The 21,478-nt window shown below is 38.4% G+C and overlaps 1 protein-coding gene across 1 annotated transcript in view; it reads left to right on the top strand.

Moving 5' to 3' along the window:
* The window catches only part of gbe1b (glucan (1,4-alpha-), branching enzyme 1b), a 108,030-nt gene that overhangs the window by 83,761 nt on the left and 2,791 nt on the right, over nucleotides 1-21,478 (top strand). Inside the window, exon 15 of the mRNA XM_085243996.1 lies at nucleotides 11,714-11,831. Within this exon, the coding sequence (XP_085100122.1) occupies nucleotides 11,714-11,831 (118 nt within the window). The remainder of the gene's footprint in view (nucleotides 1-11,713; nucleotides 11,832-21,478) is intronic.

Raw genomic sequence — 21,478 nt, forward strand, 5'->3', positions numbered from 1 at the left:
ACAGGAACATCTGTGCCGAGTATAACCTAGAAGTCCCGAGGTCAAAATGGGAGATGCCCCCAAGGGTGGTGGAGAATGACCGAGCTAAGATCCTGTGGGACTTCCAGATACAGACGGACAAAATGGTGGTGGCTAACCAACCGGACATAGTGGTGGTAGACAAACAGAAGAAGACGGCCGTAGTGATCGATGTAGCGGTTCCGAATGACAGCAATATCAGGAAGAAGGAACACGAGAAGCTGGAGAAATACCAAGGGCTCAGAGAAGAGCTCGAGAGGATGTGGAGGGTGAAGGTAACGGTGGTCCCCGTGGTAATCGGAGCACTAGGTGCGGTGACTCCCAAGCTAGGCGAGTGGCTCCAGCAGATCCCGGGAATAACATCGGAGATCTCTGTCCAGAAGAGCGCAGTCCTGGGAACAGCTAAGATACTGCGCAGGACCCTCAAGCTCCCAGGCCTCTGGTAGAGGACCCGAGCTTGAAGGATAAACCGCCCGCAGGGGCGTGCTGGGTGTTTTATATACACACATATATATATATATACACACATATATATATATATATATATACACATATATATATATATATATATATATATATATATATATATATATATATATATATGTATATATATACACATATATATATGTGTGTATATGTGTATATGTATGTGTATATGTATATGTATATATGTATATATATATTTTTTTTATTTTTTTATTTTGTGTATATATATGTGTGTATGTATGTGTGTGTGTATGTGTATATGTATATATATATATATATATATATATATATATATATATATATATATATATTTATTTATTTTTTTTTATTTTGTGTGTGTAGAGAGAGAGAAACTTTCTGTTGTTTTTGGGTTTCTGTTTGCAATCCAAACACACTTAAACACATATTGCTTCCATGGTAGTAACCAGTTTGTGTCCATTTGCTGAAATATAATTTCAAAACTAAGCCATTGATTTAGAAATCCCCTGCACACAGTGGAAGCACTGTGATGTTCCTGTAGATTAAGGCAACAGAATAGCCAGTTGGATCCCAGATTGCACATATGCTAACCTACTATGTAGCAGACTATTTTTATAGTTGCTGATTTCCGCATGTTGGCTATGTCGTAGGGTAGTGGAGAGTTTGCATGTCATCTCACTGTGACTGTGTGAGCTTTATGTGGGGACCCCAGTTTTCTCCCACAGTCGAAAGACATGCTTGTTAGCTTAATTGGTGAATTTTTGTCTGTCTGTCTTTGTTACCCCTATGATAGCATAGCAGCCTGTCTAGGATGTACCTTGTGTCTCACCCAGTGTCACTTGGGGGATAGGCTCTAGCTAGTACACTCACAGCCCAATGACCCTACTGGGACAAGTAGTTATATGCATGGATGAATGGATTATAAGCTGTGCATGAGTTTCTAAAGCTACATCACCTGCAATATCAACTACTGACAATTTTGAAAGAATAACACAGCTCTACATAAAACTCCCATAAGTGCATTTAATAAGAGAAGATTTTAGACTGAGAAGTGGATCAGACTTGTTAAAAGTAAATGCATCCTGTAAAGACTCACAGTTTTAATGGCAGTGTTTCCTCTAGAGCTAGGACTTTTGTAATATAATTTTAGCAGTTGCTGTTGAGGGGAATATGAGTTGGTTGTTTATAGTAGTGTTGTTATGCTATTAGAGAGAAGTAATAGCAGAGCCCAGTGATTCAGAAAGCATTCTCTTTAGCAGTATTGGCTGTCAGAAATTTAATGAGTCCCACAGTTGTGATTACAGCAGGCTTAATGATCAGGAATGTGAGCGGGGACAGGAAGCTGACAGATTTGTATTTATTATAACGGACATCACTCCCTTATGAGGCCCACTGCAGCTGACACCAACAGCTTCCCGGATGGATATGAAGCTCTGATCCATTTCCAGCTACGACTTAAATGATGTGATAGTGAGTCAAAATGCAAGACAGAGTTTGGTAGGTTTTTTCTGTATGCCAGCAGCAGATTACACATGAGAAATTCAATCAGATGGTAATGATTCGATTGACTGGTATTAAACAGGAGTTATTCTTATTATTTCTACATCATTTTTATTTTATTTAGATGGATAAGTGGTTGCCTCTGGCTAAATTAAATAATGAGGCTCTGTCAAACTGTAATAGAACATCATAAATAGAAAACACTATTATCGCAATCAAATATGTTTTCTATGCGAATTGTACAGTATTTTGCCAAGCTATGTTATTTGTACTTATTATATAAGGTCACATACAGGGAATGATTAGGTGACATTGTCTTAGTAGCATAAATAACACAGTGGCAATAACGTTTTTGCCATCGAATTGATTGTAAGAGTTAATGAACACATTATTAAATGTGAATAGTAAGAAAAGACATTAATCAAGTTTATTCAATTATTAAAAACCAACAGAAGTGACATCGAATATTTTAACATCATCCTTTAATTGTAAGCGTGTTTGATGTGCAGTAATTGTACGTTCTGCTTTGTGTTTTTACTTTGCCTTGATGGGGTGAATCTTGGGCAAAGCACTAATAGCCTTGCTTCACAGTGTCGGCAACATCGTTTTTGAGGGTTTATTTTCATTTAGATGCAACCACATCTTTTCCTCCTGGTGCTTCTTTTGATGTTTAAGGAGCGGCCTCAGACACTGGGTGGGTTGAGAGGAAATGCAAATAAATGTGAGGGCAAAGCTTTGCCTGTCATTATACAGAGAGGCGGTAAACACATAAAGGCAAATGTGCTGTGTGTGTGAGGAAGGTAAATGTGCCGTGTGTATGAGGAGATGCAGATCCTCCGATGGGAATGTGTGCAAAGGATCCAATTAGGCTAGAAGACAGATGAAAGTGCCACTCAGAGGCAGAGGAGGTAAACAAGACAAGCTCAAAGAGTCCAAAAGTGCTTTTTCATTACACTCAGCCGTCATATACTTAAACTTTCTTCTACCTGTGTGAGGGTCAGGGATGTCACAGTGGAGCTCTACTCCACTGCGGTATCTGGAAATAATAGCTAGATGCAGGTGACCATGCTGTGCACTAGTGAAAATTGATCCAATACAGGATGTCATTTCCTTTAGCAATACAGCAAGTACCATATTATATCAGAGGGTGTTCCTCTCTAGCAAAAAAAGACCTTCTGTGGCCCTCGGTCTCATGTTGCATGGCTGCGTGGCATTTAAATTGATCTTCAGGTGCTTATTCTTTCCGGCATCTTCCATAATTATGTTATTAGTCAGTTACAAAAATAAGCACTATGTTACCTTAGTTGCAGTACTCTTGAAATATATCACCGGTTCTGGGTAACTCTGGGTGAAATAATTACATGTTTCAGTATAGTAATCCATCAAAATCCGAGCCTCTGTAACCGCAAGACGTCGTCAGATTTTTCTTAGACTAACTTTCTAATTGTTCTCTTTAGGATGTGTGTTTTTGTTTCTCTCTCAGAAGAACTGCAGTGAAAGTAAAGCGAAGCACTTCGCCTATAAAATTGTTGGCCATTAAAATGCAGTCAATGTCAGGTTTTTCGACAGCCACTCAAACCGTTTGAGTGAGGTTTTTTTTCTTTTCTCTCCGAATCGTGGTGGACACGTTCTTCAGGCAGTGGTCTTTATCTGGCTGGTTAGAGTATTTGAAATCCCAGTTGGATCCCGTCACGAAAGCTGTACCTGTCAGTGCTGATTGGTCTTTGATTTACACTGTGCCAATAGGCAGTTGCAATTGTGTCAGGTCATCATTTTTACTTTCCTGTCTGAGCTGCTCCTGGAATGCCATTTGGGATAATTCAACTACAGGTGTAGTGACACTAAATGACTAACTATGCATGAGCGAAAATAACATGCTCTGATGTTATCTATAATATTCCAGGTAAGGTTTCTGAAAAAGGAACTATACATCTATTTCTTTTTAATGCAGCTCTCTGCAGACTGCTTTAAGATAAATGGCGATGTGGCTGTGTGGTATTCCATTAGGTTGTAACTCTAACGGATATCATCCACAGACATCCTCATCAGTCTGGTGGCTTAATCTCTGATTCCAGAAGATGTTCAAATGGTGTAGACAGATAGAGGAGCTTCTTTATTTCAGACATTAAAAGAAAATAAAATCCTCTGGTTTTATTTTCGTGGTGTTGGCCATCATTTCTCATATTTATGATAACATTGTACTCAATAAGGTAATCCTTGAGTTCTGGAAACATACTGATTACTATCAACGGTATACTGAGGCAAGAAATGTGAGCAGCCAGGTGATAAGAGAGGCTATAAATAAGCCAAGCAGTTTGAATAAATTGTTTACAACTATAAGGAAAATAAACTACATTCCATCTGCATCCCACTAAACCTCTTTAACACGTGCTATGGTTTTATGCTGCAACCTTTTTGGGTACAGTTTACTGTATGGGATACACTGACAGGAATACATAAGTCACCTACCTACTGCACTTGTCTGTTAACCACACTTATTTAAGATGTTCATAAAGTCCAGTTAGACAGTTCAGTCATCCAGAATCAATGACTTTCCTGTTCAGTATATAAAGTATTTTATTGTAAAGACTAAACTCTAAAAATGTACAATTTACAAGGTGATCCCAGAGTTCAGTACACGACCTGAGTGTTAGTTCAGGTAATAATTGTGTTCTATGGTTCTAAATGAACCATAGAATATGAAGGGAGATTAATAATATTTGAGTACAAAAATGATGTTTTCTTTAAATTGTAAACAATCCTATGCTTCAAAGCCCTTGGGAACAGCGTATTTTCTTTCCAAATGTGTAATAGACATTTCTTTTATATATAATGATAACTTAAGAATGAAAAATAAATCTTTGTCACTTTATTAAAAGTGTGACAAATGTGTTGGATAATCCCCAAGTTTAAGAATGAAAGTAAATGATTAAAAAAAGTACAAAACCAAATTTTGCTGGAGACTCTTTAAACATACTTTTAAGCGCCATGTTTTTTGGGGGGGTTTTTTCAGTACGTAGTCATCAAATTTAAACATAATTTATGATTTTTATCTATTTATTTTATTTTTTAGCAATATTCTTTAAAGCTTCTACTTTGCATCAGATTGGGTTTCAGCTGCTAGTTGGCTCGAGCTGCCTCAACACTTTCGGTCACAAAGGAATAATTTCTTCCACTCTGATGAAACTTACACCAGCTGAGCAGCAAGCAGGGTAAAAATCGACTCTGAAAAGGCTAGATACACTATTTAGAAGGCTTACAAGGCCATGCCGCATTCTTCAGATGTGCACATGCAGCTTGCTCAGCTCTTGTTTACCCTCGCCAGGGTGCTATTACTTTCATATGGCCTGGGAAAAAAAAAAGACGAGTTGATGGAGAAACTAAGTGGTAGCTTGGTCTGCAATCGCAGCCATGGCGAGATTGTTTTCAGGTCATCAATGACTCGAATCATCTAGCTTCAGACTGCCTTTCTGCTCATTGGGCAAAATTGATTGTGTTCTTTAATCTTCTCCTTTATTCACAGAGGCTGTATTGATTAAAATACTGTAAGCTGTTGTTGCAGCCATCTGTAGCCACTAACAAAGATGTAATCGCTCAAAGCATCCAACTACCAATTTGTGCCAGTTTTCACTTCCTTTCAGAGAACTTTGCCAGGGAACTGTGAATTACTTTAACTGTGCATTTTCAGCATACACACTGTGCTGTGTGTGTGTGTGTGTATGTGTGTATGTAATTTTGTATGTGTATATAAAGGAAGGAGTACTGCAGTGCTGCTTGCACTCCAACTCAGTTTTGAAACATGCTAGTGGCATATTTACAGTTCACATCCTTATTACATTCACTCACTTGGGAAGTTTTTTGGTGTTATTTGTATTAGAAAGATTAAACTTTCACATCACGTATCTTAGTTTCCTGGGCGCATTATAATGCCTGAGAGAATATGTCTATGTTTTTTCGATAGGTATTGCAACGCTTCTATTCAGGGCTCTAGACTAACTTTTTGACATGGGCGCACCGGTACGCCTAACTTTAAAAATTTAGGCGTACCGGCACAAAAGTTAGGCGCACTCAAATTTTTCAACCGCATCGCTTAACACCGCAGTTTTACATGTGCACTTTCTTTGGGGGGGGAAGTCCATACAGACAATATTAATTTCTAAATTATTAACTAACAAACTTGTGCTTAAAGTGCTTTGTCAATATTGTAGAAAATGTTAAAAACTTAATCATCATCTTGGCCTCCTCTGACGACCTGTTTGCTGCTGTCTGCTGCTGAAAGGCCGTGGGGAGAGGGGACACTTGGGCAGTGCATTTACTGCAGCATATAATGTGTTTTCTGGATACACTGTGCTTTTTCAGCATTCAAATATTGATGGCACCGTGTCAGAGCACTGGCTATGAATTTCAGACAGATCAGGCTTAACAAAAAAGTTATCAATAGTTCTTTTGATCTTTTCTTATTACCCACAGCTACAGTACATCCACTTCTCTCAGGCCTAGGCTGCTCACTAGGGCTGAGTATCATCACTGATTTCTATAATCCATTCAATTCCGGTTCTCAAAGTCCTGATTTGATTCAATTTAGCCTCAGACAGTCAGAAATATTATAATTCTGATCATTTATCAGTACTGATACACATGAGACTTCATCAGAATTGTGAAAATCACAGCAGATGCCTTTGTGTGAAAGTAACTGAGAATAAAACACAGGAAAACATGAAGGAGATTTTCCTGGTCTGGCTTTTTATAGCAGATAACCTTAAAAATATTCTGCAATTTTGCATAATTTTAAGAAATTTAAATTTCTTCAGTATTGAACAGCAGAAATTAGGCTTTCTTGTCCGAGGTCATTTAAGTGAAAAAAGAAAAAGCGCTGTAAACAACGCTAGACTGGTGGGTAATAAGCGAATGAATAATGCAGAAAACAGATTTGAGACGGGAAACTGTTCCTGAAGTACAGAGAGAGAGAGAGCTGTGCAGGAAGTGTGATTTTTATCGTGGTGGAAGCAAAACAGCAAAAGTCAGAGGGAATTCATGACGACATTGATCAAATGTGAAGCGCAGTTTGCTGCTTCTTTTGCTGCAGGCTCGGTGAATTTTGGTTGGAGAGAGGCAAAACCTGCAGCTCAGAATCAGCGCAAAAAGACGTAAACACAGCGCGGACCCGAAGAATCGCTAAGCTCCGACAGCGTGTCCGTGTTCAGGCCGTCGGGTGAGAAAGCCGAGAAAGACGAAGCTGATTCTGATGTGTTGGGTCCGCTCCGTGTTTAGGTCTTTGTGTGGAATCCGTTAATGAATTGATATCGCTTTATTCAAGCTACTCACCTCTCTCTTCCACCTGCACTTTCAACTGGACCACGGCCAATCAGAGAGGTCCCGCCCCTGACTATCTCTGATTGGTTTAGTCCACGATAGGGGCATAATGTGTGTCTGTTGTTGACCACACGGAGAGTTACAGAGATTTTTTTTTTTGTTACCGGAACAGTTGGTCGCACAGGTGCGACCAAATATTTATTTTTAGTCGCACCACTGAAAAATTTGGTCGCATTTGCGACCAAATTGGTCGCACTCTAGAGCCCTGCTATTGCAAAATGAATTTGCTCTGTCAATAAATCACCATAGTGGCAAGTTGAGCAGAGAAGGTGTGGAGGAAGGGTTCTTTCTCTTGAGCAAAAACCATGCACAGAGGAGAGCTTCTTTTTAATCATCACTATCAAAGCAGACAAGCAGACAGCAAAAGCAGAATTTTCCAGGCTCTTGGGCAGAATGAGGCAGCGTTTGAGGATCATGCTTAAACTCAAGAATGTCGCCTACGGGTAGATAAGGTGATTATTCAGCCAGCCAATTAGGGGGCTGTTTACATGTTTATCCCGTTGTCCTGTTTTTTTCCCTTCCCTATAGTACCAATCTTTATAGCTACCAACCCTGCGATATACAATAATATGCACAGATGTTTACAGGTGTTTACATTATGCATGGGGAATCAGGGTAGACATGGTATCTACTAAGGATTTCTGGCTGGTAAGAGTAAGGCTAACCTTTGCATGTTGGGAAGTTTTTAAATTAGAAGCACAGTACTTTGCAAAAATCTTGGGTCACCCCTCATTTCATATTTTGCTAGGAATCACTCACTATGTGTTAATAGACCTCTCGGCACTGAATCATACTTGTTATTCATCTCTGGCTCTCTTCCACAGCGTGTCTTTTTATCCTGTCTTCCTTCTCTCACCCCAACCGGTCACGGCAGATGGCCGCCCCTCCCTGAGCCTGGTTCTGCCGGAGGGTTCTTCCTATTAAAAGGGAGTTTTCCCTTCCCACTGTCGCCAAAGTGCTTGCTCATAGGGGGTCATATGATTGTTGGGTTTTTCTCTGTATGCGTGATTGTAGTGTCTACCTTACAATATAAATTATATTATATTGTTGTGATTTGGCACTGTATAAATACAACTGAATTGATTTGAAAATGGGTTGAGTGGAGCATGAAAGTCAATATTTGGTAGGACCATCACCTCAAGGCAGCCTGAATATTCTTAGGCAAGCTTTGTCGCAATTTCTTTAAGTAGTCCTCAGGAATAGTTTAACAGGTTTCTAGGACTTTCAAAGCTATTCTTTTAATGATGCCTGTCTTTTGTTCAGCTCTCTATCACAACCTGGCATCCACATATGTGGACATCACATTTTGGGTTATTTAGACCAAAATACTCAATTTTGATTTACAAGGGCCTGATATCCACTTACGAGGACATTATACTGCTACTGTTCTATCAAAATTTTAAACGAATATCCTCATATGTGGCTCTTATTTTTCTTAAAAACAAAAATAAGCTAAAAAAAAAAAAAAAAAATCTGGTAATTCTTTGTTTTGACATTCTTGGGCCCCAATATGCCCAAATATCGAAGAGAAATTAAAAATGCATGCCGTGGAAGAGTTCGGGTCTTAGGAGGTTAATGTAGAGATCCGGGGAGGCCAATCAGTGACTGTAGTATTCCATTGTGTGTTTTTGTATCCTGATATGATTGTATTGGCAGTGTATTTAGGATCATTATCATGCTAAAAAAAATGTAGCTGTTGCCAATCAGACACTTTGCAAATGATATTCCATGTTGGTTCCAACTCATTCCTGCATTTATAATTACATAGACTTTGACAAGATTACAGATTGCTGTAAATACTCACTGTTGTACCTCTCTTACAGTCTCTTCTGTGCTACTGATGATGATTTGAACCAAAAATTACAAATTTTGACTTATCACTTAAGACCTGTTGCCACTTCTGGCATACTTTAGCCTCTTCCTCCCTATTCCCTTAAGAATGTTTTCTTGACAGCCACCCTTCCATTGAAACCATTTCTGATGACACTTCAGTGAAAAGTAGATGGATCAACTAAAAGGCCAGATGTATCTCTCAGGTCCTGTGTCAAACCTTAGCTGGATTTCTTTCCCTATTTCTGAAGGATATGGCTTTTAGAAACTGTTCATCTGCTGTAGACAGTTTTGTAGGCCTGCTTGTTCTTTTTGTTCTCTACTTGTCCAATGTCCTTTATTTTTTCAAGGACGTGGACAAGTATGCTGTTTTCAGCGAGTGACACTTTAGGAATTACCTTGTTGGTGCAAAAAGAGCTATTTTATGCCTGTCAAACTATGTTGTCTTTGGCATTCAGATTCAGAGAAAAGGAATGAGCTGCAAGTGAAAAGGTGTCTAAAGATACAATTTAGTATTGGCCCTTTTTAAGTTTTCTGTTATGTGTAGATACAACAGTGGCCCATCCCTTTAGTTAGGTACCCATTTGAATAATTCATCAGTTCAAGTAATTCAACAAACAAAAACATCTTTCCACTGAAAATGATCAGGTGCAAGGTGTTCAAGAACACTTTAAAAACTTACAAGAAAGTTTGTCTTGTTGGAAGCAAAATATATAGGAATTAAGGGGGACTAAATTCTAAAGTATTGTATATTTTATTTTGTTCATGCATGTTTGCCAAAGTGCACTTTCTTTCATTTTTTAAATCTAGCTTTTAAAGTATTAAAATATTTTCTCTGACATTAATAACAGCCCTGCAACTGATCCTGACACCCATCCTTAGTCCTTTTTTTTTTTTTTTTTTTTTGTCAAGTAACAACATGCTCATGTCAAGTAGTTTAAGAAAGAAAAGAGGAGTTTTCTAAAAGTCATGGAGGATTGATTCTGGCTCTTAACAATTTTAATATCACATCAGACGTTAGTTCGACATTTGTTTCAGCTGAAGGGCATAATTATGCATGTAATCAGTTTAATGTTGTAGCATGTATTCTCTACAAAGGTGACTATCTGCTGAAGTAAATACTGAAATGCTCACTAGAGCACATAGAAAGACTTGCATATTGTATTTCATCCACTATCCTTCCATATTTCTTTGTTTTAAAGAGCATGCAGATTTATTGATGACCAAGTTTAAGCAGCTGCAATAATTCAGCCCAGAAAAGTTTGAGTCATTTTGTACAAGGACAGCACAGAAGGAAGGTAAAGGATTATCCTCACTTTTCAACAATCCATACATACACTACCTGCAGCTTTCCTCTTGACTATTTCTTTAAGGGCATCCAGACGCCTTAACGCCCACTCACATCCTGGGCCATCTGACCTCAGGATTTTGCATGATAAGGTGGGGCCAGGTTTCACAATGAGCTCACCCGAAACCCTGGCTGATTGGGACCCACACCCATTTTCACACCTTGGCTCAGGCGATTAGAGGATCATCAGGGGGTCCTTTTGTCCCTCTGTGGGGGGATACTCCCACTAGGTTTAAATCTGGGACTCCCCACCATTTGACCTTAGAACTGAAGAAGCTTCTCGGATGAGAGGTGAAACGTATTCAAGCAACTTAAAGAAGTCCAGTCGCTTTTCTTTGCAAGCTCCTTTGACTACGATGACCTGGATGACTGAGAACCTTCACAGACATATTTCTTTAAGGAAATCTGAGGTTTACTTTGCTGTCTTAGTGCAGTAAAACACAACATCTCCTCACCCTCTCTGATTCCTCACCTGATAAAGACTTAATGTCAGTATACAAAAGAATAAAAGATAAAGTTTATCTTCCACATACAGTGTTTGTATACTAAAAAACAGAACTGGTTGCAATGTTCAGTACAGTATTTGTTAGTAGCAAATTTAGACAAGTAGCCTCTTGTACATCTGCTAAATACCAACTTGAGGGAGCTCAACAACTTGGCTAACTCAGTGTTATTTAGATATATTTCAATGAGTCTGCAGTGATTTGCTGAGTACTTGACTTAAATCAGTCTAGTCTCTTGTCAAGTTGTAAAACAACAAAATGTGAACAACTCCTAGAGGAGGAGAGAGTATTTTTTATGATTTGTCATGTGTATCTGTTGTCACTCATTTGGATCACTTTTTCTGATTAAATTCATTATTTATGCAGTGCATTAGATAAATTCGACTGTCAGGCTGGATGGTTGAGCCATGGCTGAATCGCTTCTCTATTTATGTTAATTTCAGGCAGCGTTCTCCTCGTGTATTTGGGCTCCGCACTGTCGCTGTGCTGTGCCGCGAGGAGGAGATGAATGCTGATGGATGTGAGGATTTCAATGAGTATAAACCAGCTGAGCACTGCTAAACCAAATCTGCACACCAAAAGCACTAGTGCTAAAACTCCTTCTGCACTTCTTAGGTCTTCAATCTCATAAGCTAGTTTCCCACTGCTATTGCGCCTTAACCTCAATCTTTGCCAGATACAAAATCAAGCTGGATTCAGATGCGGCTCAGTATGGAGGTCACGGACGGCTGGACCACAACACGGAGTTCTTCACACAGCCCGAGCCCTTTAATGGCCGCTCTAACTCCATCCAGGTAAATACCTACGGCATCACATTCTGTGACTTATAAAAGGTTATCTTTTGTTGAATGTCATTGTATTTAAATGTAAAGTATTCTACAATTGAAAATCCAAGGCTGTTGTATTTTAGAGTCCACTCTCTACACCACTTTTCAAATAACCTATGCTGTATCACCATCCCATTCAGCATACTATTAACATGCTTTTGAGGTTGTCCGTGCTGAAAAAGCGACAAAATTAAGCATTGCTCAAAAATGTCAGCGTGCATACTAAATCACTGTTGAGTGTGCTGTTGATGGACACCATTGTCCCACAATGCAGTGCACATATGTAGGCTAATGGAGAAGTTGCCCACAGCTGCAAAACATCAAAAGGAGTAGTGGGTGGTGATAAGAGAGCTCTACAAATAGAAATGAAGGATTAAAACTTTTGACAAACATTTTTCTTTCTTCTTGTTGTTACCAAATTAATTTAGCCTGTAGCAATACAACGTCACTTGTCATAGTTCCTTTTATTAGAAAAGTATAACAAATATTACAAAAGTGCAATTTTGTTAAAATTGGGACTCTATGTGAAATGTGGGAAAGAGAAGAATGTGCTGATCATTTAAGCTCTATATGTGAAAGTCAATAGTGTAAGCACGTTAAATAAAGAAGGGGGTGGGGTGATATTTGGGCAGAAAGACTTCACCTCCTGAATTTCTTTATCTCCTCTCTTTTATATCTTACTATAATACACAAAATCTCTGTCTTTGTGTTTCTCAACTCTGACACAATCATGGGTTGAGCAACTAAACTTGGCACACAGGTACGTGTTAGGCCCATAAAGGTTTTTATCTTTATCAGGTGTTCTGACATCAGCAGTGGGCGTTGGGTGTTGCCTCACACCAACCTAGCAACAGGTTAAAATGGTGTTAAAATTTTGACCATATAAACTATTTACTAGCCCTTACATAATTACATTTTTTTTTTTTTGTAATGTGATTAAGTATATCAGTTTTTGTCATCATGAACATGCCACACAATACTGGAGCATGGGTGTGTTCTAGTTATTAAAAGATCCAGAGACATCTCTGTATTTAAGGGACAATGCTGAAAACCTGCACTGAATGTTTGAGATGTTTCGGCCCTCTCGAAAGTGGACTCAGTTGTGTTATGGAAGTCAGTGCATGGGCTCAGGAAGATTTCTGATATCCATAGAACACCGTTTTATCACCACGTTCACACACTGGCCCCACTGTAGCCACTGCAGGTGGGGCAGAGGTGAAATGCATAAATCAAAACTAAGTTGAATGAATGTGTTTTGGGTTTTTTTTTCCTTTTGCTTTTTTCGGGGGGAGATTGGGGTTTCATACCAGCTTTCAAATACATTGAATTCATCTTGGATCCTTTTATAATTAAGGTTTGATATAAAAACTAAGGTGTTAATGGCACGAGCTTTCTTCATCTTCTGAAGGGGTGTATGCACTGGGACATTGACAGCTCCAGAATGTCAAATGTCAGCTACTCCTAGAATGGTCATTGCGGTAAAATTGCTTTTGAGTGTTTGCAATAGTTTATAACATAAAAGTTATCATTAGGGTTTTTTAAAAAAACAAAAGAACTGTAAAACTATAAAGTGATATAAATTACCCGCATTGTTGGTTGTTTTTTGGTTCTCTGTCAGTTGCGTTTCTTTTTTTTCCACATTCATCACATTTTGTTAATTGCTCACAAAACGTGTTGAAAAAGCTGTCTGTGTGTTCATGTTTGGTCCTTTTATGTTTTATGTTTAATTTCACAAATCATTTTAATTAGCCTGAAATGGGTTTTGTAGTGAGAGGATCTTTCGAAGCCTTTCTAATGAGGTTTAAGTGTGCTGGGATGAAAGAGGGCTGCTTGTTCTGGCAAAAAGCCATGGTCTCCCTGGTCTGGGACTCTCAGCTTAACAACAGCAGTATAATTTAGTATCTGGTTCATTAGGATTATTATTTTTTAATACAATATTTAATACAATATCAAGAAAATATATTACAACATTAAAAAAAAACTGTGCCTCTACCAGGGGCGAGCTCCCATTGTTTGTGGCCTCCACAGTGCTACATTTTGTTTTGTGTATATCATATTTGGCTTCTATGCGTTCACTCCGCTCATGCTGGCAGTTATCCTGGAGTCATTGAACGTTATGTGAATCTGATATCTACAGCTCCTTTCACATTTCACAGCAAACAATGTGCATTATTCATGGCGCTAGAACTTACCTTTTCATGTGCACACCGCTTAAGCTTGCATGGCATCATGGAGGGGAGAAAAATATCTGGGAGAATGAAGCACTGGGCTTCCATCAGGAGGACTGCTTAAGGCTAATACCATGAAATAAGTCTGTCCTTGAAATATAGAAAGAAACACTGATATGCATTTTAAGCAGAGTGCTTGAGGATCTTCCTCTTGTTTACGTCCCCCCTTTTTTCCCAGTTTATTTATTTTTTTATTAAAATGCTGAAAGCCAATAAGATGTTTATTAATAAAGTCAGGAATTAGTGAGGATCAGCGCAGATGGATTGCATGCTACATCTTATGTTAATGATTTCAATTAATGCACAAGGACAGTGATGTCTCTGAGGTGGTCTGCGGAGTCATCATCTCCTGTTTTTGTTTTTCAGTGTGTTTATTGGATTAAACGTTTTGAGGCGGTACTTAAGTCGTTTCACTTGGTACCAGAGTTGACGTAGCACCTGATGAGGTGTTTGTGTATCTGAACTCAACTTGAACTTCTTCAGATCAATACTGAAAGTGTTGCAGTTAATGGATAGAGGATATTACTCGATATTAAGAGTTGGACGGCGCACTTTAATGCATCAAAAATGTGTTTGGCAAAGCTCACACTGCTATTAAGAGCATCAATTCAGCTTTATTTAAGATTCTGTCGACCCCAGTTTAAAAGCCTCTTCTTCTTTCATGCAGACACTGATCCTCCGTCGTATTAACTTAGGTTTCATCAGTTAAGGACGCAAATTCCACAATCTCTTAAATCTTTCCTAACTCTTATTAATTCAAACACTGCTGCTTCACCCACATCCCTCTTGGCCAAAATGTGAAGTTTAGTTCACAAGTCATCTGCTAATTTTGGCACCATCATAGATTAATGGGGAACGACAGGAAGTGAGAGGAATGGAGCCGACAGAGAGGGAGGAAGAAGGCAAGCGGGGACCCTTCTGTACATACTGTATATGCTTTATAGGCTTCTTCGTGGAGATTGCACAGCCAGACTGTAGTCTTGCATAAAGATGCTTTTCTCCTCCTCCTCCTCACACCTACCTGGTTATGACAAGAATAATCAGACAAGAGCCTCTGCGGGGGCTGCGAGAGGTGCCCACACCATCCATGTTTTATTTAACAACTTTTGCTTTCAAAGTCTGCACAAACTTCTTTTCTCCTGTCTTTTTAATGGGTCTGTCAGTTCTCCAGCTTCCTCGTTACAGTGTGATAATAAACTCTCATATCCTCCAAGAACGCATCACACCTCAGACTGAGAATGCACATAATTGGATTAAGCTAGCAGTCTTTTGCATCCTGGTAACATGTTAGGCTGTGGCAAGTACCATGTGGCTGTAATACCCTGTGTTTACAAATCTGCTCCTGGACACTTGTCATCCAGCATCTTTTTAGCGCTTTCAGTCTTGTCTGAATTATTGAATTACTTACAAAAGTGACCCCTTTTGCATTTTCATCATATACTATATTTGCAAGTGATATAGTTATATACACATGTTGAACCAAACTCGTTAAGTGGAAAAAAAAAAAAAAAGACCATGCATGCAAACAAACATTTTTAGGGAGAGCTTTACTGAAAGGTAATAGGAGATAAGCCATTTCTAGATGTGCTTTCCAATCTTTTCTGCTTAGGCACAAAGAAACAGGCAAGGACGGCGACCAGAACCATTAGCCATGTTAAGTGCATTTCTTTCAAAACTGTGTAAGATTGCCATCACCTCACAACTGGCAGAAGACCGAGTCTACTCCACCCATGTACAGTCAGGATCAGACCCAGTCTTTATAGGAGAATTGTTTCCAAGAGGATATTCCTCTGATGTGGAAACAAATAAATTTGCTTTGTCCACCAAAAGGCTAGAAAGTGCGCTAAAGGAGCAGTCCCTCAAGGAAACAGTGAAGCCTTTTGGCTTTTTGCAAACCAAAAATTTTGTGCAACAAGCAATACTGTGAAAGAAGTCTCTTACTGACTCTAAATTCATTCTGCAGACAGAATTTGGCAGCATCACAATAATGTCAGACAGAATCATAAAAAGCTACTTTTAGAGAAAAGACGGTACCCTGCAACGGCATGACCCACAGCACAGCTCTGATCTCAACTCATGAAAAGACATGGCACCTACATCCATCTCTATTTAGGACTTACTTGTCCTATACCATACAATACCATACATCTTGCATGAGTATAGATGAGTTTAGATGATAAACAAATACTATCCATAGCGTTTTTACATTTTAAAAGCACCATCATGTAACAAGATTTTCTTTCACAAGCTCTTAAAACCTTTCCACAGTACTGTATGTTTAAACTGTGCATATTTAAATGGCACATATTTATCACTGAATATTAAAGTACTTCTTTGTTTCACATGTGGGACATCTTTAATGTTGTGTGTGCACCCACGTGTGTGTGTGTGTGTGTTTGTATTCAGCTGTATTTAATTTTATCCACTATGTGAAAAGAGTGAATGTTAGAACAGCTTGCCATGAAGCTGAATAAAAAATGATTTTAAAAAATGCTTTGTTCTCCTTATGTGGATTTAAAAAAAAAAATTGACACTCCGGTATCCTTAGCAGGCTTTTTATGGGAATTGCATACATCAAGAACTACTGCTGTTCAACATTTAGAGTTTATTCATTTAGCGAGACAAATTTTAAATAGTCACAGAATAAAATGTCTCAGAGAGAGGAAGCTTATTTTAGGTGGCCCCCTTTGGGTACGTGTCACACATATAGTTTTGTTTGAGTGTTATAATGTCAAATATGTAATGCTAAGAAAGGCTGGTGAATAATTAGCTGCATCAGAACCTTTTGATAAACTTCATGTGCTTCAAAGGGGATGTCTTCTTTGACAGCTTCAAAAAAAGAAATTAAGCTGAAATGAAAAAGAAAGTAAGAGAAAATAGCGAGCTTGTGGCAAATGATCAAAAGATGTACATTTCCATCAGTGAGATCTAACACCTGATGCTGATGAGCATGAAGTGTGAACTAACAGACAAAAACTGTGACATGACATAAGGGGACCCACTTAACACTTTTACATGTATATAAACTTTAAAAGACAAGCTCACACTAGTACACTTTGGTCAGTATATTTTTCTGAACTGTACCATTGAATATGTACTTTGAGACCAGACTCAAACATATTACATGAACTCTGGAGGAATTTCAGCCATCTTTACTCACAGCCATGTGTATAAAAACCTTAACCCTAAGTATCACTGGCAGCTTATCTAATCAGCCAATCACATGGCAGTAACTCGGTGGATTTAGGCATGTAGACACGTTTATTGTGGCCTGCTGAGGTTCAGAAAGGTATTGTAAGTAACTTTGAGTGTGACATGGTTGTTGGTGCCTGACGTGCTGGTTTGAGTATTTCAGAAACTGCTGATCTACCACACAATCATCTCCAGGGTTTACAGAGAATGGCTTGAAAACAGAAAATATCCAGTAAGCAGCAGTTCTCTGGGTGCAAATGCCTTGTGGATGTCAGGGGTCAGAAAAGAATGGTCTGTCAGGCTGATAAGAAGGAAACAGTAGTTCGCATAATCGGGCCCACTTTTCACATTTTAGCACCGTTTGCATCCACTAGTACCAACTAAGCACCGTTTAAACACTCCAGCCTACCTAAGTGTTGTTGCTGATCATGTCCATTACTTTACGACTGGTTTAAACTGGTTTCTTGAATGTGAAAATCAGTTCATTGTACTCAAATGGCAAAGTCACCAGATCTCAATCCAATAGAGCATCTTTGGTATTTGGCGAAACAAGAGCTTCACATACTGTAATAGAGGTGCAGCAACTGTGTGATGCTTCTCAAAATTAACTAAGTGGCCAGTGAGTCCAGTGAGTGTGTGGTGGACAATTCATTCAAAGATTGTTTCAAGCAAATAGTTTGGCCTGCTTTTTGATATTTCAGGTAAAGGTTCTAGAGATTATCCGACGTGTGTCATTTATTTTTATTGTTATTATTATTAATCCTTTGTTTGCCCAGGTAAAAATCTCATTGAGATTTAAATCTCACATCCAGGAGACACCTGGCATTTTTTTAATCTAATAATTAGAGCCTTTCAGGTTGCAATTGTTTTGGAAATTCTAATATTATAAAATAATACAAAAGCACAAAAAACCAGAGAGAGCCTTTGTTTTGTTTTTTCTTTTTTTAACAGAGGCTTTTTGTTACTGGAAATTTTAGGAATGTAAGCTCTATGATCAAAAGGATTATATTTAATTATGAGCAGCAATATTCTTTTTTTTAAAGTGATGATCTTTGAAGTACTAAAAATCAATACAACAGTCTTTCAGAAATGATGCTGCTTACTGTGAGGCTCGGCTGAAAATATTCTTTTGAAAATAATGGCCTGCAAAATCGTGTCTCAGCTGAAAACGAATCAGGTATAGTTCTTTAGGTCGTAGTTTCAATTAACCATCCAAGTCAGGTTTGTTTTGTTATCCTGTCAGATCCTTAGACTTTGCCTGAAGTACAACCAACATGTACACAAGTGTTTACAGGGAGCTGATACTTGTTAAGTGAGTAAAGTGAGCCAAACAGAGACATGTCTGGAGAGTTAAAGTGCACAGAGAGCCTATAGTCAGGCAGTGCTCTAGCCTAGGTGCTGGGGTCTGGAGACAGGGTGGATGATATGTTCCTGCGAAGCAGCTCATGAATCCTTTATCGGTGTGTTTGAACATTGATCAGATTTAGTATTAGCCCAAAAGGCTGCATTCAGTTCTGCAAGGGAGTATAAAATCCAAATTCTCATATGTGAGCTTGGTGTGAGGCGATACAGAAGAAGTCAGCAAAGGACAAACGGCTAAGCTGTTCTTCCTACTAATACAATATTTTGTATTGTGTCCTATTGTGTACCACTTTGTCCTTTTCATCACATTTTGTTTTTAATCCCTATTGTTAATACCTACAATAAATTATCAAATTAGTTATTGCATTACAGTAACCATTACCTGATCTGGCAACAACTGCTGGCTACAGCAGCAACTTTGTGGTTGTGATTCTAAGATGTGTGTTGCACACGTGGTCATATTGGCATTTCCTATACATTGCTGCAATGATCTGCAACTTGCGGAAATATTGCATGTGTCGTTATTAGTTTTTATTTTTACGTGATTTTAAGTTTTTCTTTTCATTGCAGTTGAGTTCAGTTGAGTTTCAGCTAATTTCCTGAGTGGATTTGCTCATTTAGGACCATTTTTAGCTCATCCAGCAAAGAACGATGAGCTCATGCCACGGTGAGGCATCCATCCACAATTCACAAGAATCGATACTCCTCCTCATTGTGCGGAAGTTTTATTGAAACTTACACATCTAATGGATCTTCACCTAAATTGTGCTCATGGTCAAGGTCAGATTTGTCATTTTTATGGCCACTTGTCATGGGTTCACATATTTTCATGCTTTTTATGTCCATGGATAATACTGACCATGCAATGATAATACTCCTGAAAAAGCTTTCAATTGATGGTGAATGAGATTAATTTGTATTGGATATGACCGTTGGCGATCCTATTTAAATTCATAGTGGATTTTAATTCTCATTAGTTTGTGTAATACAAACAAACAGTGACATTCACAGACATTCTGGTTATTGTTTGAAAATATTTCATGTTTAGTTTTTATCAGTTTTGGTCTTAGTTGTAGTTTTCCTAATTATTTTAATATGGAGGAAATTTGTTAGGGTGTATTATTCAGAGATTTAAATGTGTACCAATACAAAGACAACACATGTTGAAGGTCACTCAGACACAAACCAAAGCCTAATCACACTGGTTGTGGTAACAAATTTGATCACACTGACAAAGACTAAATATGTTTCCAGTAATTTCCACAATGTTTTAGCTAATTACGTGAGTACTTGATAAGTTTTCCTTTTTCACAAATTCTAATTTGTTTGTTTTATCTCACTGTTATTAAATTGTGTTTTTTCACAACTAGTTTTATTAATAACCAAATTACCTTGATTGGCAAATGCTATAACGTCTAATAACGCAAACTTGATTTTGTCCTTAAAAAAAAAAAAAGGTTCTGCTTCCATGGACAGGGTTTCACCTCATTTTGTACCTAGTAGTTTAGTTCAGCTGGCCCTGTGTTTGATGAGATAGAAATATAGATATAAATGAATAAGTCAGGAGCTGTGTATATATACTGTAAAGGGAATTATTTTTCACAATCTAGTCTCTCAGTGTTAGTGGATGGGTTCAAAACAGTATGTCAAGTATGTATGTGCCTAACGTTGCAAGGAGTAATATGTTAATTAGAATGTCTTCCACTAATTGCTGTGCCAACACTTGAGCGTATCTGCTGGTCCTTTTTTCACAGATTAATTTATAATTTGTCACTATTTCTGTCTGTTTGGTGGAAATAAAAGCTGTTGACATATTCCAGGTTAGACGCAGTGGTAGCTTTTGTCTAAACAGGTGCAGCGATTCATTCTGCCTTTCCTTCTCTCCGCGGTGCTTCTATATGGAGACTCTCCCACTGTGACTGTTTAATTAGTCACCAATGTCTGTGTCAGTGTTTCAGCGCCGGGCTGTATGACTCCCTCGGTGACAAACTGTTGCCAGAGAAGCACATCCACAGTAAGCTTAGATCCACTGATGCTGAGGGGCGACTTGAAGAGTTCAGGGAGTGATTGAATTGTTTACAGCTCTGCTGGCTTTTTTCGTTTTCTGTTGGGAAATATAGCATCATTTATGCCCGCTTGGCTTTTCCTTTGGCATAAATCTGAAATGACTAATGGTACACAGCAGCTTCCTGCTGCCAAATGACGCTGTGAGTATCAAAAGGATTGATCAAACACTTTATTAGCTACTTTTTGAACTATATATGTGTATGTATATACATAAGGAATGTGACATGCCACGTTTTTTTCTGTTTGTTGTTTTTCCCTGACTTGTTTCTTCTTTACCCCAATGAACTCAAAGATTCTTTTGAAATTACATTATATCTTTACAGAATCACACATTTCCAATTGATTCACAGTCCAGTGTTTAGAGATGATGATGAAACTCACAGCTACTGCATTGATGAGAGAGTTCAGAAATTAAAACTAGCAGCGTGCCTCCACTTCTGGCAAGTTTACTCATTTGCAGATTGTTCAGTTCACTGAACATGCTTTGAATAGATTGCAAATTTAATTATATGTTTTTAGACAGATGAAGTCCACCACTTCATGGAGATATGTTTAAGAAGTTGAAGACACCTCTCCTCATTGCAGATATGCTGACACCACTGCCACCCAGAGGTCTTTGTGCAGTTGCAATTCTGTCACACTTTAAATATTCTTAAAAGATATTATCCTCCGAGTAGTCTTAGACCACCTTTTCCCTTATATATCATTTTAAAATTGCATGTTATCCTCCTTGCATTTCTTTTTTTTTTTTTCTCTATCCTACTC

Source organism: Mchenga conophoros, linkage group LG14 (assembly GCF_057382185.1).
Source record: "Mchenga conophoros isolate Kocher_MC1m ecotype Shallow Benthic linkage group LG14, M_conophoros_male_GT1.1, whole genome shotgun sequence".
In the NCBI taxonomy this organism is placed as follows: Eukaryota; Metazoa; Chordata; class Actinopteri; order Cichliformes; family Cichlidae; genus Mchenga; species Mchenga conophoros.